The sequence below is a fragment of the Salvelinus sp. IW2-2015 genome, linkage group LG11 (genome assembly GCF_002910315.2).
Source record: "Salvelinus sp. IW2-2015 linkage group LG11, ASM291031v2, whole genome shotgun sequence".
Lineage (NCBI taxonomy): Eukaryota > Metazoa > Chordata > Actinopteri > Salmoniformes > Salmonidae > Salvelinus > Salvelinus sp. IW2-2015.
The window spans coordinates 45938326-45956659 of record NC_036851.1 but is presented as its reverse complement, the minus strand read 5'-3'; the positions used below and the strand labels follow the sequence as shown (position 1 = coordinate 45956659).

General features: G+C 42.3%; 1 protein-coding gene across 1 annotated transcript; it reads right to left on the bottom strand.

Annotated features, from left to right (window-relative positions):
• Nucleotides 1-371: 371 nt before the first annotated feature.
• LOC111970478 (casein kinase II subunit alpha) lies at nucleotides 372-16686 on the bottom strand. The gene is made up of 13 exons (XM_023997241.2): nucleotides 16596-16686; nucleotides 12027-12163; nucleotides 11749-11860; nucleotides 11508-11609; nucleotides 11361-11411; nucleotides 9216-9275; nucleotides 8825-8908; nucleotides 8396-8506; nucleotides 8012-8113; nucleotides 7695-7795; nucleotides 7427-7575; nucleotides 2660-2749; nucleotides 372-838 (listed from the first exon to the last, which is right to left on the bottom strand). The coding sequence occupies exons 2-13, from the start codon at nucleotides 12125-12127 to the stop codon at nucleotides 720-722; spliced, it is 1182 nt and encodes a 393-aa protein (XP_023853009.1). The 5' UTR covers nucleotides 12128-12163; nucleotides 16596-16686; the 3' UTR covers nucleotides 372-719.
• Between the last annotated feature and the right edge of the window lie 1648 nt (nucleotides 16687-18334).

Sequence of the window (18334 nt, the reverse complement as noted above, 5' to 3'; positions counted from 1 at the left end):
ACAAAAAAGGAAAACTGTCAGGGAACCCTTACATCAAAAAGACTAGGTATCCAGTTCGGTAGAAAGGCAAGACATACTATTCAGACTAAAGTGTCATTAGTATAGGTGGAGTGAGGCAGCTTCAGTGTTTCAACACACGACTGGAGCACAGAACAGCACCAAACACTTTCAAATGGCGTCTTTATAATGGTGGTATGGAGTTCTGGATTGACCTAAACACGGGGGATTGCTTAAGGTGTTCAGCCAGGTCTTGTTTGACAACATTGCATTAGTAAACTACAGATTCTGCTCCTTTTGGTATGAATGTTACCGTCCTTTCCTGTTGCCTTCCGCTAACTACTTCGCATGACCATTGTCAGTGATGTACAAACAAAACGTGTTGCAAGGGGAGGGACCCCCATCACCAGTGGATTCGTAACTTATTCTTGGCTTGTAAGACACAGCCACACACAGACAGCCACACACACACACACAGCCACACACACACACACAGCCACATCGTCACTTAAAGATGAAAGGAATACCTGTATGTGTCAATTACACAGAACATTCATTTCATATGTCTGTTTACCTCATGTTCATTAAAGGAGATACAAACTAACATTGTTCAGATGAGACTGCCTTCAGAGGTTGGCATTCCTGGATCTCAGGGCAGTTTGAGTGAGTGAGTAGAGGTGGTGGCGCAGGCCGGCAGAGTGAGTGGCCCCTGATGGTTGCAATCACTGGGGGGGACCAGCAGCGGCGGGCACGGGGATGCTCAGGGCGTTGGTGGCAGCAGAGAGAACGGGCGAGCCGGTGAGGGTGACCAGGGCAGTAGCGACTGGCAAGGCAGAGATGCCTAGAGAGAAAGACAGGGAATTTAGCTTAACTAAGCATGCGGGTTACTTAGAAAACACTCCAAGGGAGTTCTGATGATGCAGTGACTACATTAACTAATGAGTTACATAGGAAAGATGACAATGTATACACTCAAATATGGTGAGAGTTGAGCTCTTCTGAAATGTATTGCAATAAAATTACAGCATGTCAATTATGACAATGTGATAGTCATTATTTTACTACCCATCTTTAAAGGCCTTTGCTGAATGTACGATTTTAGCCGTCTTATGCCATCCCGGAAAATATGTGCACGCCGCAGGCAAATTCTTAGGTCATAAACAACAGTCGGATGTCTTGGCTTGACCAATGTGACAGGGTCTATGTCTGCTGAATAAGTAACACAGAACCCAAACCGGCTGCGCGCGTRCGCACATTTATTTTGTCCCCCCACACCAAACGCGATCACAACACACAGGTTAAAATATCAAAACAAATTCTGAACCACATTAATTTGGGGACAGGTCGAAAAGCATTAAACCTTTATGGCAATTTAGCTTGCACTTGCTAGCTAATTTGTCATATTTTGCTARCTTGCTGTTGCTAGCTAATTTGTCCTGGGATATAAACATTGAGTTGTTATCTTACCTAAAATGCACAAGGTCCTCTACTCCGACAATTAATCCACACATAAAACAGTCAACCGAATCATTTCTAGTCATCTCTCCTCCTAAGTTTTTTCTTCTCTTGACTTTATATTGCGATTGGCAACTTTCACAAATTAGGTGCATTACCGCCACCGACCTCGTTCGTCTTTCAGTCACCCACGTGGGTATAACCAATGAGATGACATGTGGGTACCTGCTTCTATAAACCAATGAGGAGATGGGAGAGGCAGGACTTGCAGCATGATCTGCATCAGAAATGGAACTGACTTCTATTTTAGCTCTTGGCAACAAGACGCTCATTGGCACACGCGAGCAGTGTGGGTGCAATAATTGAATAATATAGATTTCTACATTTATTTTGCAATGCTCGCGCACACGACGGGAGCGGTGTAGTCGGCCTGTAAGTAACACTACGTGCAGTCGTGGTCTTGTGTGGCTGGTGTTGAGCCGATCCCGGTAACTGACCAATTAATTGTCTGATTAATTGAAACGTTTCCATGCTGTGCAAGAAGAACGATTTCCCTAATAATCTTGCTTGCATAACATCTGAAATCAGGTTACCTGATTGGATTTTTGAAAAACTCACAAAAATCACCAATCAAAATAAACATTCTACCACAGCGACCATGTTATTTTGGGGAAGCTGCTTATGAACTCAGACAAAGTTTGTATGTGAAAACTATTTCTAAGATGCATACTTCAGATTTTCCCAAACTCACTTGACTCGTGCATAAGCAAAGAGAGGCTTGCACTGCTGGCAGATGCACAGATCAAACACACAGCAGCAGTTGACCTAGCCTCTCAAGCCAATTGCATAATGTGACGACAGAACTATATCAAATCGTACAATCTGGCCAGGTTGATAAAGATATTAATTTGGTAACRTTGCAGTGTGACGTTATAATCGTAAAAGATAGAATCTGACGTACAGTCTACAAAGGCCTTTAGAGGAATGACTAACATCAATGACGGCATACTGAGGACATTTGCCTGGACAAATATAGCAGGTGACCAAGCTTCATTGAATCTTTACACAGACCAAGTTGGCTTCTTGAATCCATTTCATTTCCGAGCTCGGCCTCCCACTGACAAAACATCCTCCTCAACACTGAGTAATGGGAGTTCAGACGAGGAGCCGGGAGGGCATTCAGGCTGATTGGTGTGTGTGCGCTCACCAGTGATCATGTTGGCTGTGCTCACGGCTGTATTTCCACAGGGTAGGTTAGCCGACCCTGGCATGCGACCCTGCTCTTTCACAATGGGATCTGTGTGGACAAGAAAACACATATTGAACAAACCTCTGTCATGACTGTCCTGTGAGGATCCAAATAGGTCATATCAGGTTTGCAATGAATGACTTCAACCAGACCCCCCCCCCCCCCCCCCCGGGGGGGGGGGGGGGGGGGGGTCTGGTTGAAGGGACTGGTGGGGGTTAACAACTCACACCCTGTTGTAAATCAAGGTAGAAGATTCAGGTCTCCTTCTCCAATGTTCACCAAAGGAACATCCTTTGTTTCAACAGACCTTTTCCAGCTGAAACTAACACGCTCAAAAGCAAATACTGTAACAATATTTCTAACATAGAACGTAGGGAATGTCAGGGGCGATCTATAGAACACTAATGCCATTTTGTTTGTTATTTTGTGATGTCATTAAAAATGTTAAAGGAAATACTGTAACTTGGAAAGATTACCCACTACATGTGTGAAGTGTTCATCCTATGCGTTGTGCACAAAAAATTATTAGTGTTTTTGTTGAGAGGGATGTGATTTTAGGAGCCATAAGATAATTGTTTTACATAAACTTTGCACAGCGACAAGTCACGCCCGAGTAAGGTCAGAGAGCATGTCAGCCTGACAGAACAGCGCTTTTAAACTGTATAAAATTATGGGTTAAGAATGAACCTACTAGACCAGAAAAGCGTGAAGCTGCACTTTTAAAGTGGTCTGAACTCTGAATCTCAACACGAGTTAGAGACGATAAACTCACCTCCCGGACAATCACTGGTACGGCTGATTAGCTGTCCTAAGTAAATTATCTTTGAAAGCCAATTTAAGTAGGACAATCCTACTATTCTGCTCAAACCATCGTATTACGCTACTCTCACCCCCCCACTGGGAACCATCAACCCGGCTGGCTAGCCCATCTTCTAAGTATCATGTTCAGGAGCGAATGGAAGGAAAATAAACTGTAGTTCTGTTCAGTACTACACGACAAGTCACCAGATACCAGACAACTACAGAGAAGAACAGTAGAAGACTTGATGGAACCATTTTTGGACAATCAGTGCCTTACAAGCGTGTCGCGAAAAGGCCCAACCCCCTTTCCAAGGCGGCCCAGTCCCGAGAGAGATACCCGACGAACCAAGGCATTTCACGTAAACACATTTATGACTTCTTACTCAAAGAGGGAGGCAATTGTGTGCAAAGTATAGGATTACTTCAATTAAAAAAATATTTAACCTTTATTTAACTAGACAAGTCACTTATTTTACAATGACGGCCTACCCCGGCCAAACCCTCCCCTAACCGGATGATGCTGGGGCAATTGTGTGCCGCCCTATGGGATTCCCGATCACAGCCGGTTGTGATACAGCCTATATGTACCAAAGTTAAGTGTGTCTGTCCCTCTCTGCCCCCCCACCCCCCCAACAGTCTTGAGTCCCTAGTCTCCAGCTACTGCAAGTAGATAGTCATAAGCAACTACTGATGACCACACTGAACTGGGCCATGTTCATTAGATACAAAATGGATGAAAACTGAGTAAAACGAGGTAGAGCTACCTGAAGAAAGTTTTTCTTTGCCACTACAAAACGTTTTGCTAATGTGCCCTAATGAACACGACCCTGATTAGCAAACAAACAAACAATATCAAAGCCAACTAAATGTGAAGAACCAGAACATCCGTCTCCCTTAACTTCTTGAGAATACAGGGGGTGCTATTTTCCCATTAGCATAATTTGCTCTACAGATTAAACTGCCTCTTATTCAATTATTGCTCTTACTATATGCATATAAATAATACCATTGGAAAGAAAACAATCTCTAGTTTCTAAAACCGTTTCAATTTTGTCTCTGAGTGATACACAAGTCATTTGACAGCACTTTCCCTGACCAAGAAGTAGAAAGCAAGAAGTCTATGCTCGCTTCAACGCTCTGCCTATATATGGTCATGACCCCTATGACCAGAAACACACTTCATTCGCCTTCCTCTGGGTGTCAAGAGGACGTCAGAGGAGAAATTCTTTGTTTATCTGGTACTGACGTGAAATAAGACCTATTTCTTTGGCGTGACCGACAACTTCCGGTTTTCTGATTCGCACGAGTTGGAGCTGCGATTGTGTACTGTTTTGCTGGCGTTATGGATGAAAACTATCTCCGTGTCGAATTTTGTTTGATACATGTGACCATATCATCGTAATGTATGTTTTTTCAATATAGTTTAATCAGATTATGTTTGAATTTTTTCGGGAGTTTTGTGGTGTTCCGTTGTCTGATTTTATTACGTTTGAGAGATCCGTGCCACTCGACCAGTACTTGTGCTAAATGGAGTGGGAAAGGAACAATTCTGAACGGAACCAACGACTCATCTTGACAAAGGACACTTTGATCAACATTCTGATGAAAGATCAGCCATAGTAAGACCCAATTTACGATGTTATATCATATCTGTTGTGCATGTGAACTGGCCGTGGGCGCCTAGCCAAATCTGCCTGGTATAGCTATGCTAATTTAGCGCTACATTTTGTTTTCGTTATAAACATTTAATAAATCTGAAATATTGTTTGGTTTCACCAGATGTTGGGCTTTCAATATCTGTACGCTGTGTATTTTTCTGAAATGTTTTAAGATGAGTAATTCGTTATATGACGGTTGGTCTCTGTAATTGTTCTGGCTGGGTCAGCACTATTTCAGATTGCAGCTGCAATGTAGAACTGTGATTTATACCTGAAAAATGCAAATTCTTCAAAAAAAAACTATGCTATACATAAATATGTTATCAGACTGTCATCTATTGAAGTTGTTTCTTGGTTAGTGGCTATATATATTTTTATTTAGTCGAATTAGTGATAGCTACTGACGCAGGAAAAAACTATTGGGAGTAAAAAAAATCGTGTCCTTTGCTAACGTGGTTAGCTAATAGATTTACATATTGTGTCTTCCCTGTAAAACATTTTAAAAATCTGAAATGGTGGCTTTATTCACAAGACCGTTATCTTTCATCTGTGTCTTGGACTTGTGATTTAATGATATTTAGATGCTACAAGTTACTTGTGACGCTATGCTAGCTATGCTACTCAGTGGGGGGGGGGGGGGGGGGGGGGTGCTACGGATCAGGGTTGGTGACTCGTGAGAAGTTAACTTCTTACGGCTGGGGGGCAGTAATTGAGTAGCTTGGATGAATAAGGTGCCCAGAGTAAACTGCCTGCTACTCAGGCCCAGAAGCTAAGATATGCATATTATTAGTAGATTTGGATAGAAAACCCAGTTTCTAAAACTGTTTGAATGATGTCTGTGAGTATAACAGAACTCATATGGCAGGAAAAAACCTGGGGGAAAATCCAACCAGGAAGTGGGAAATCTGAGGTTTGTAGGTTTTCAAGTCTTTGCCGATACAAGATCGTGTAAATTTGGTCCGATTGCACTTCCTACGGCTTCCACTAGATGTCAACAGTCTTTAGAACCTTGTTTGAGGCTTCTACTGTGAAGGGGGAGAGAATGAGAGCTGTTTCAACTAGAGGTCTGGCAGACTGCCATGAGCTCAGAATCGCACGCGCCCGTGAGACGTAGCTGCGTTCCATTGCATTTCTAAAGACAAAGGAATTCTCCGGTGGAAACATTATTGAAGATTTATGTTAAAAACATCCTAAAGATTGATTCTATGAACTGTAACGGAACTTTTTGACTTTCGTCTGGACCTAGTGCTCGCGCCTCATGAATTTGGATTTGTGAACTAAACGCGAAAAAAAAAGGAGGTATTTGGACATAAATGGACTTTATCGAACAAAACAAACATGGCTATTTTTCTGTGACTAGGTGCTGACCTAACATAATCGTTTGGTGTGCTTTCATCGTAAAGCCTTTTTGAAAATCGGACACTGTGGTGGGATTAACAACAAGTTTATCTTTAAAATGGTGTGAAATACTTGTATATTTGAGGAATTTTAATTATGAGATTTCTGTTGTTTGAATTTGGCCCTGCACTTTCACTGGCTGTTGTCATATTGATCACGTTAGCTGGATTTCAGCCATAAGAAGTAAAAAATTAAAAATTAAAAAAATGTTTAAGCTGCGAGTTGCTTTTAAAGAGAAACCTTGTTGCAATGCGAAGTAACCCCAGTTATAACAAGCCTTTTATTTGCTGTTGTAACTGTAGCTTGGCCTACAGAGCCATATAGAGGACCACAGGTTCAAAGACATAATAAAAACAACCACAGAACAAAGCACACAGGGTTACAGTTGGGACCATCTTTCCTGTCAGCAGCAGCCACAACTAAATCATTTTCAGATCTAATCAATAAACCCACAGCAGTTCCATTCCAATCATTATTATGTGGGCAACTTTCAGAGAATATTCTAAGAACATCACCAACCTATAAATTAATCTCACAGAATGTGAGATTTTTTATTTATTTTTTATTTGGTTAAGTTTCTCAACTTTCCGAGTTACTAAGGTAGACTCAGCGTTATGACATTGTCATGAACAGCACCGCAGACATTCAAATGAGCGTGATGCGAAACTGTGCTCTCATACAGTCAGACATATTATCTGGCCATGTACGCTTCACGTCATCACAACGTGGTATCTACGGGACCAGAACAGCGAAGGAGTTTAGCCATGCACTTCAACGCTCTTAGTTGTTGCGGAAATCAAACAGCTATTGCGGTTTACTTCATGCATCGCTGAGTCTACCTTTAAAAATCTTCAACATCCACACTCACAAAAGTAGGGGTGATCCATGGCCTCGCGGGCAGTCAACCGGGCCTGATGGTCATAGCGCAGCAGCTTGTCCAGAAAGTCCAGACCCTCAGGACTGATCAGTTGCTGGTTCTCACTGTGGACGAAGCGCTCCCACCGCTTACGAGAGTGTCTGGAAGGGGAGAGCTAGTTAAGAGCAGCTGTGTGTGTTTAGATTCAGGAATTGGTTTTACTAAGTGCCCAAAACAAGTGCAGAAAACCACACATTAGTAAAGACAGACAACCACATACCTTCCCAGAATGTCATTGAACCGAGGCTCCAACTCGATGTTGTACTTGTCAATGTAGTCGTACAGGTCTTCCGTTCCCAACACCTTGGCTATTCTCACCAACTGACAAAGGGGAAAAAATTATGGGGAAATATCATTCATGAATAGAACTGACAGGATTACCGATAGTACCTGACATAATCAAATCAGTTGTATACAATCCATTTCCATCGGAATGTTCTGGAACCTTTCACCCTCCTGAACAGGCCCAAGTTATTCTCGTCACTTGTAATGAGTAGGGCCCTCGCGACATGGTGGACAACGTTTTGGAGTGTTTACCTGGTCGTAGTTGTCGTGGCCATGGAAGAAAGGCTCCTTCCTGAAGACCATGCTGGCCAACATGCAGCCCAAGCTCCACATGTCCAGACTGTAGTCATACATCTGGAAGAAGAAGACAGTCAAATCAGTGAGTTAGAGAAAAGTCCCAAATATTGGGACTATCTAATGAAATGGATTTGAATGACCAATGTGAAATTGGCCTGTTTAGTTGTTTTCACATTGCCGTGTTGAGCATGGTTCCAGTAACTACGGCGGATGCTTAACCAACTCAGCAGTTTGGTTCAATGGTGTGAAAAGGGTATGTGTGCATGTAGCTGTGATCTACACAACAGAAAATAATATAGACTGAGCTTGACAATTAAGAACAGTAGCTGGAAAACATACCTGATAATCGACCAGAAGCTCAGGTCCTTTGAAGTAGCGAGAAGCCACTCGGACATTATACTCCTGTCCCGGGTGGTAGAACTCAGCCAGACCCCAGTCAATAAGGCGCAGCTGGAAGAACACAAACACAGACAGTCGATACCGAGATGAGCAGAACAGGGTTGTGTTCATTAGGACAACAAACATAAATAAATAGACAAACAGGGAGGGACTACTTGGGCATTGTAATGTCGTTGTGCAATATCTGCTTGTATTACAGCTCCAATAATACATCATAACATGATTCATCAAGAGTTAAAATATTTCCATTTAAACTAGCGTAAWTTCTTTTTGTCACATTAAATGTACTGATGACAAAGGTCTTGTCTACGGGTAAATCGGATGGAGGGAAATAACCGTGCCTCTGCCGCATTGGTCATAAACACTCACCTTGCGGTGTTCGTGATCAATCATCACGTTGTGGGGTTTTACGTCCCTGTGCATGATTCCCATGCTGTGGGAGTAGTCCAGGGCCTGCGGACAGAGCCAAAATGGCTGCAAGTTAACAACAAGGAGGCTGGGGATTTAATCAACAAAGAAATGCAGATGACAAAAGACGTTTTCTTCCCGTCTGGGCGCACAAACATGTTGTTGGGCAAATAGACGGTTAATATGTAACCGTCGGACAAACAAGGGGCTTATACTCTAAGCACCCGAATGTTCTTGTTTTGGGAGAGGAAAATGCTGACTCATGTCTAGCAGTCTCTGGGCCTTCCAATACAATTTAAGAGCACAAATAAAATGGGGCAGTACACCCAAATTACAACATTACGAGACCCACCTTGAGGATCTCGAACATGTAGAACCGGATGTCATAGTCCGTTAGGGTCTGGTACAATTGCTGCAAGTAAAAACGGATGAATCAATACCGTGATTTAACCAAACCCTGAAGAGTCSATGCATATATCTGTTTAACCAACCTGAACCCATCATCTAATACAAAGAGCACATATTATTCAAATCACAAGCTATCAACTTGGGCATCTGACTGGTAACACTTAGGCCTATTACGGAACACCAAACGTGACGCAACCATTCGTTTTGATCATCATGTACCAGTGATTGAGGATAGAACCACAAGACAAGAAACATCCTGGCCCCCGAAGACAGCACAGCACCCGTTTACATACACTTAGGTTGGCGTCATTAAAACTCATTTTTCAACCACTCCACAAATGCCTTGTTAACAAACTATAGTTTTGGCAAGTAGGTTAGGACATCTACTTGGTGCATGACACAAGTAATTTTTTCAAACAATTGTTTACAGACAGATTACTTCACTGTATCATAATTCCAGTGGGTCAGAAGTTTACATACACTAAGTTGACTGTGCCTTTAAACAGCTTGGAAAATTCCAGAAAATTATGTCATGGCTTTAGAAGCTTCTGATAGGCTAATTGACMTMATTTGAGTCAATTGGAGGTGTACCTGTGGATTCATTTCAAGGCCTACCTTCAAACTCAGTGCCTCTTTGCTTGTCATCATGAAAAAAATCAAAATAAATCATCCAAGACCTCAACAAACAAAAAAAATTGTAGACCTCCACAAGTCTGGTTCATCCTTGGGAGCAATTTCCAAACGCTTGAAGGTACCACGTTCATCTGTACAAACAACAGTACGCAAGTATAAACACCATGGGACCACGCAGCCGTCATACCTCTCAGGAAGGAGACGCGCTCTGTCTCTTAGAGATTAACATACTTCGGTGCGAAAAGTGCAAATCCATCCCAGAACAGCAGCAAATGACCTTCTGAAGATGCTGGAGGAACAGGTACAAAATTAGCTATATCCACAGTAAAACGAGTCCTATATCGACATAACCTGAAAGGCCGCTCAGCAAGGAAGAAGCCACTGCTCCAAAACCTCCATAAAAAAGCCAGACTACGGTTTGCAACTGCACATGTGGACAAAGATTGTACTTTTTGGAGAAATCAGTCCTCTGGTCTGATGAAGCAAAAATATAACTGTTCAGCCATAATGACCATCGTTATGTTTGGAGGAAAAAGGGGGACGCTTGCAAGCCGAAGAACACCATCCCAACTGTGTAGCACGGGGGTGGCATCATCCTGTTGTGGGGGTGCTTTCCTGCAGGAAGGACTGGTGCACTTCACAAAATACATGGCATCATGAGGAATGAAAATATGTGGATATATTGAAGCAACATCTCAAGACATCAGTCAGGAAGTTGGGTCTTCCAAATGGACAATGACCCCAAGCATACTTCCAAAGTTGTGGCAAAATGGCTTAAGGACAACAAAGTCAAGGTATTGAAGTGGCCATCACAAAGCCCTGACCTCAATCCTATAGAACATCTGTGGGCAGAACTGAAAAAGCATGTGCGAGCAAGGAGGCCTACAAACCTGACTCAGTTACACCAGCTCTGTCAGGAGGAATGGGCCAAAATTCACCCAACTTATTGTGGGAAGCTTGTGGATGTCTACCCAAAACGTTTTACCCAAGTTAAACAATTTAAAGGCAATGATACCAAATATTAATTGAGTGTATGTAAACGTCTGACCCACTGGGAATGTGCTGAAAGAAATAAAAGCTGAAATAAATTATTCTCTCTACTATTATTCGGACATTTCACATTCTTAAAATGAAGTGGTGATCCTAACTAATCTAAGACAGCGAATTTTTACTAGGATTAAATGTCAGGAATTGTGAAAAACTGAGTTTAAATGTATTTGGCTAAGTTGTATGTAAACTTCCGACTTCAACTGTACACACTGGAGTACGGGGAAACAACATGCACGCCAAAAAAGGTTTTTATAGGGCTTTGTTTCTGAATAGAGATGTACACTGTCAAGAAACGGAAGAAAACAGACTGCAAAGAGGACGGACTACCTGAACTTGTCCAATAAGAAACGCAAAACGTTTTGGTGTGGTGTAATGAATAGGACCCCGGGGTTATGCTCCGTCTTACCTTGAAGTCTGTGTTGTTGACATGTTCAAAGACCAAAGCCGGTGTCCGAGACTGAAAGAAAAGAAGGGGTGTTGCATTAAAGTCATGGCAGCCCCTCTAAAAGCGTAATACAGTTTTCACACCTCTTTCCCCACCATTCCTACTCACCACTGGGTCTTTGACGATGTCTACAAGGGAGATGACGTTGGGGCCTCCGCGGAGGTTCTCCAGGATCTTAATTTCACGCTTGATTTTCTTCTTCTTGACGGGCTATGGACACAATTAAAGACCAATTGTATTGATTGTCTGCGTGGTTTTACTTCAATATGATTCCAACAAGCCAATGTGAGTCTATATCGAATGGCAAATCTATGATCTGAATGATATTGATTTCTCATCGTGGCCTTACCTTGAGTATTTTCACCACAACYTTCTCATTGTTGGTGATGTTGATTGCTTCAAACACTTCACTGTACTTCCCACGTCCCAGCTTCCGCACCAACTGGAAGTCATCTTGATTTCTGCGGTCAGAAATGTTTTTGTCAATTACACAATTCAAGGAAATTGGAATTAAACTGCAGAGATTCAATGTGCAAAGAGAACGTCATAAGTTGTTTAGCAAGCACCAACCAACATTTTCTGACTTAATTTAGAGACTGGGAGTGTGTGTGTGTGGTCGCTGCGTACCCCCATTCCACCACATGGGACTCATAGTCCCAGTACTCCCTGGGCCGTTGTGTGTTGACATCGGTGTACACGCGGGCCCGACTCGGCACGGGTCCTGACATGTCCGACAGCTTGGCAGAGGAGAGGGGGTGCACTTACTGCAGAGAAGGATGAGGAGGGAAGAGAGTAGGCAGGATAAGAGGGAAGGTGGGGGAACAGGTCAGGGGCCTCTTCCTGACAGGGCAGGTGGTAAGGGGTGGCTTTGGCTGTAGGGTGGGGGGCACCAGGGGAGGACAGCTGAGACAACAGGGGGAAAGGAAGAAACAATGTCAGTTATATTTGAGACCATCACCTAGGCCAGATCAAATACGTATCATTGACATGGATTTAAAAACTCCCTGCAGAACTGATGGCCAGTGCAGACAATCAGTTTCTACAGATGTGTGTGTGTAATGCAATTTGATGCACTGTTACAACACTGAATTTGTTGTTGCAAACTAAATTAAAAGGCCTGATTACCAGCAGGCTGTTTTAAAATGTGTCACTGCATCGCCCCTAAAGTATTGACAATGTTTAATTACTAAAGCTGGTGGGGATAAGCTATGCAACTATGGATTTAGTTTAAAATACAAAATCCATTCTCTTACTGCCGTGATCATCAAAGTTTGATGGAATTCATCATTACCACACACACACACACACGAGTAAAAAAAGGTGTGAAAATACTGTCACATTTGACTTTTTATACTCTAACAGAAGTTCCCATTTGTTCAGAAAAATGTTCATACTCATATTGGCTTCTATTGATAAATGATCTCTATCCATATTTCATGCCAATMGACCATTCCCTCTGCAATAGTCAAGCCTTCGTTTATCTTTGCCAACAACAAACGGTCATAACTCTGGTGCCTGTCAAACATATCCTCTAGCTCTGTATAGAGGTTGGCATAGATATGGTTTTTCATTTATTTAAACCTTTATTTAACTAGGCAAGTCAGTTAACTTCTTATGGCTGCAGGGGCAGTATTGAGTAGCTTGGATGAAAGGTGCCCAGAGTAAACGGCCTGCTCCTCAGTCCCAGTTACTAATATATGCATATTATTATTAGTATTGGATAGAAAACACTCTGAGGTTTCTAAAACTGTTTGATTTATGTCTGTGAATATAACAGAACTCATATGGCAGGCAAAAACATGAGAAAAAATCCACACCGGAAGTGGAAATTCTGAGGCTGGTCGATGTTAAACTCATCACCTATTCAATTCCCTGTAATATATGGATCTGTTTGCACTTCCTACGCCTTCTTTCGTTCTACCGACTGTTGACATCTAGTGGATTTTTTCTCATGTTTTTGCCTGCCATATGAGTTCTGTTATACTCACAGACATAATTCAAACAGTTATTGGATATATATGATAACAACATCCTGAAGATTGATTATCTACTTAGTTTGACCAGTTTATTCGACTTGTAATATAACTTTTTGAAGTTTTCGTCCGACGTTTGCCTGCATCTGCGCGAGCGTTTGTACACGTGTACATAAGTAATGGACATAAGTAATGGACATAATCGAACAAATCAACGATTTATTGTGRATCTAGGATTCCTGGGAGTGCATTCTGATAAATATCAAAGGTAAGGGAATATTTATCATGTAATTTCTGGTTTCTGTTGACTCCAACATGGCGGCTAATTTGGCTATTGTTCTGAGCTCCGTCTCAGATTATTGCATGGTTTGCTTTTTCCGTAAAGTTTTTTTGAAATCCGACACAGCGGTTGCATTAAGAAGAAGTATATCTATAATTCCATGTGTATAACTTCTATTATCATCTACATTTATGATGAGTGTAAGTCGCTCTGGATAAGAGCGTCTGCTAAATGACTTAAATGTAAATGTAATGAGTATTTCTGTTGAAACGATGTGGCTATGCAAAATCATTTGATGTTTTTGGAACTAGTGAATGTAACGCGCCAATGTAAACTCACATTTTTTTTTTATATAAATATGAACTTTATCAAACAAAACATGCATGTATTGTGTAACATGAAGTCCTATGAGTGTCATCTGATGAAGATCATCAAAGGTTAGTGATTAATTTTCTCTTCTTTTTGTGACTGCTATCTTTGGCTGGAAAAATGGCTGTGCTTATTGTGGTTTGGTGTGACCTAACATAATCGTTTGTAGTGCTTTCGCTGAAAAGCATATTTGAAATCTGACACTTGTGGGATTAACAACAAGATTACCTTTAAAATGGTATAAGACACATGTATGTCTGAGGAATTTTAATTATGAGATTTCTGGTTTTTGAATTTGGCGCCCTGCACTTTCACTGGCTGTTGTCATATCATCCCGTTACCAGGATTGCAGCCATAAGAAGTTAAGAACMAATTCTTATTTACAATGATGGCCTACCCAGGATGACGCTGGGCAAATTGTGTACCGCCCTATGGGAATCCCAAATGCGGCCAAATGTGATACAAAAAAAGAAAACGTGAGTACTATGAGTGTATTTGGGGCTTACCTGGTTCGTAAGTTACCCAGGGATATGTAGTTTTACCTAGCTTTGAGGCGTCTGGTACATCTAGCACTCTACCTCTGATAGTATGTAGCTGACCTAGGCTTAAAGTACGTTCTTTTAGCAACAGTCCGTGGGAAGCCAGAAGTCATATACAATTCCATTTCAACTTATTGTGCTGGTGGGCAGGATGGTTGGTCATTATGAAGTGACACAAGGTATGCAGAGGCAGKGGGTCTACAACAGGCCCACATTTGGAAAGTATGTTTAATAATATGATCATTTAGATATTTTGTCTCAAACTCCCACCTGTCATAAAGACCAACCTCCTACTCCTCGAAGTTACTTCAGCAGCCGGGCAGAGCCCAACTGTGGATCCGGGTCACGACACCATTGTAACAGAGTGCATTCTGCTTCGAGCAACTAGCAACCACTGAGTTTGAGTTTATTTTTATTTTTACAGGGACAGTGCACATTAATCAACGTTTCAGTAAAAGTGCCGGTTTTAGCCARCCGGCTAATTTTCAACCGCAGTCCCTGGGCAGGTTATTAAAAACAATTACAATATAGACAATAGCAACATAGAACAAGCAAGACATAGCAACATAGGACAAGCAAGACATAGCATACAGACAGAGCAACATAGGACAAGCAAGACGTAGCATACAGACAGAGCAACATAGAACAAAAAGCAGCAAGACAAAATTCATAAMAGCAACAAAGTGTTTCCACACCTTACAGACAACAGACATGGAAAGCGGCAACACACAGCTAGGGACCATGTTCACAAATCTGATTGACCTTTAGCCATGTCTTCAAGCATTTTGTGAAAGTGTGATATGTGGTGCAGTTATGTGTGTCTGATGGCAGTGTATTCCAGACATGGGAAGCTCTCACAGAGAATGCAGATTTACTAAAGGTGCTTTTCCTTAGGGGAACTATACAGTCAGTGACAGTTGCCTTTAGATTTCAGTTTAATATTAACTCCAGCCAACATGCTACAGGCGAGTTCCACATACACTACATTCTAAAGTTAGCATAGTTTTATTCGAAAAATATGTAGCAATGAATAATCTTCTCTGCAATGGATGCAAGACACCTTTGGGGAAAAGTGGTGTTGCCGCCCTCTGGCTAAGATATAGCTAGTTAAAGGTAGGTAACAGTAGCTAATGCCATGTTTGACAACAAACATGTGCATCTAGCTTTTGAGGAATAAGAAATGTTTGTTTGCTCAGTGCCTCATGAGTAGTTACGATAGATGGCTAGACTAACGTCTCCCGAGTGGCGCAGCGGTCTAAGGCACTGCATCGCACTGCTAGAGGCGTCACTACAGACCCGGGTTCCATTCCGGGCCGTATCAATAACCAGCCGTGATCGGGAGTCCCATAGGGCGGTGCACAATTGGCCCAGCGTCGTACGGGTTAGGGGAGGGTTTGACCGGAGGGGCTTCACAAGTAGGCTTGCATTGTAAATAATAATTTGTTCTTGTAAATAATTGTAAATAATAATAACTGACTTGCCTAGTTAAATAAAAGGTTAAATAAAAACATTAAAATAAAAACGTTAACGAAATCAATGTAACAATTGTAGGTTGCAGCGTATCCCCAAACTCGTTCCTGGCGATCCCAAGGGATGCACGTTTTGATTTTTTYCCCTAACACTACACAGCAAATTCAAATGATCAAAGCTTAACGATCAGTTGATTATTTGGTTCAGCTGTGTGGTGCTACTAGGGCAAAAACCAATACGTGCACCCCTTGGGGTCCCCAAGACCAAGATTAGGAAACGCTGAGGGGTTGCTTCAAAGATTAGCTATACTAGCTAACGTTAGCACTTTCACACATCTAGCTAGCTAACGCATGGCTGGTTTGCGCAGTTTGGCAGCAATAACTACATTGGACAGTTTTGTTATCCAACTACAGTAGCTAGCTACCGGTAGTCTCATCTAGCCCAGCTAGTTAACGCGTTAGTCACCAGTCCCAATGGCAAGCTTGAAAACTAGCTAGATAGCGAACTGACTGCTTGTTTCAGAAAATAATTTGAACCAGAGTCCAAACTTCCATTTTATAGTTACCTCTTTGATCAAATCTGTGACCCAACTCCTCTTTTAGGAGCGGAGTGAAGGCAGGGTCCCTTCCTTTCCTCTCGCCGGTGTACTTGCGTATGATTTTTGCTGTCTCAGGGACAATATGGCCGACTACCGCCACTCACGGCTGTTCTTCTTCGTTTGGCGGATCGCAACCAACTGAAAGGTGCTTATGCCGCCATCTACTGTACTGGAGTGTGAGGCTGGTCTCCTCCTTATTCTGTGGATTTTAAATGGTAGTTGGCAACCAACTTTAAGGTGCATAACCGCCACCAACTGGACTGGAATGTGGACCAGAGACAGTGAAGGTCTAAATCCAACCCAATAATCTCACAAGCAGTAAGGGTGATCATTAGGACAGCTAAGAGGGAGTATTGGTGCCGGTTCTGTGGARACATAGGAAACAAAATACATAATTAAATACTACATCCCCTGAAGATTTCCCCAGCAGTTCACTTAATCCTGGCTCTTCAACCCCATTACTCCTCAAATCAAATAATAATCGCTCCCTTTCTCTCACATATTTCTGGCACTGAAATAGAACATATTCCACTGTCTCCATCTCCTCTTGACAATGATCACACCTCCCAATTGGATGTTTCCCCAGCAATTTCAATGTACTTGTGTGTCCCAGTCTCAGCCTTGTGACTACACTTTCCTCCCTTCTCTCTCGCCCTGAGGACCTCCTTGCCCCCACCTTTTCCTGCATCTTATATAGGTGTCTTCCCTTTCTCTCCCTGTTCCACAACTCTTGCCACTTATTTTTAACCACTGCTCTTATTAAAACTTGAAGCCCCACCTGAGGGACCACTGCTCTACTTCACTAATCGATTCTTGAACTCTTTTGCCTGTATTGGTAATATTTCTACCTCTCTTCCACATCGCTCCATCATCCGCAAACAATGTCCTCACAATGTCAGGTCTCACCTGAGAATACATCGTCAATCATAATAGAGAACAACAAAGGACTAATGACACTTCTCTGGGGGGTACCTCATAGCTTTCTGACATAGAGCTCTCCACCCTCACTTGTATTGATTGCACCCAAAAAGAAATAATTTATCTCGTTAAAAACCCTTCCTCCTACCCCCATGTTATCCAGCTTGATAAATAGGCCTTCCTTCCACATCATGGGGGGAATATGGTAATAGTGAACTTTTACAACCCGTGTTAGAGACTGGAGTTGCACGCCTTTGGGAAAGTAGAAGGTCAAGATTGGARACGAGTAATGTGGTGTGGGGATTTTAATGCTCATAGTACGCTCTGGGGAGGGTTACGGAGTGATGTAAACAGACAAGTGTTGGAGGAACTACTGGATGAGAAAGTGCTTGTTCGTCTTAATGATTGCCGGGGAACCAGGATTGATCCAGTAACATGAAATGAATCTGCTCTGGACTCTACTTTGATCTCAAGTTCCAGGGTAGACAGATGTAGTTGGGGGTTTTGGAGGAATCTACAGTGGGTAGTGATCACGATCTTATCATGTGTACTGTAGGCTTGAGGGAGGAAGAATCAGTAGGAAATTGATTGAGGAGATATCTATTTGGGAAAGCAGAGTCGGTCAGTTTCAGGAGTTGAGTGAACAGGAGCTGGGTCAGGTAGATCTCAATTCAGATATAGGAAGAGTCAATGATGGAATAAGAGGTGCAATGCTAGGGGCCACAAGGCAGGTKATTCCTATAGGTATAGGGGGGAGAAAGAGTAATGCAGTTCCCTGGTGGAGTGAA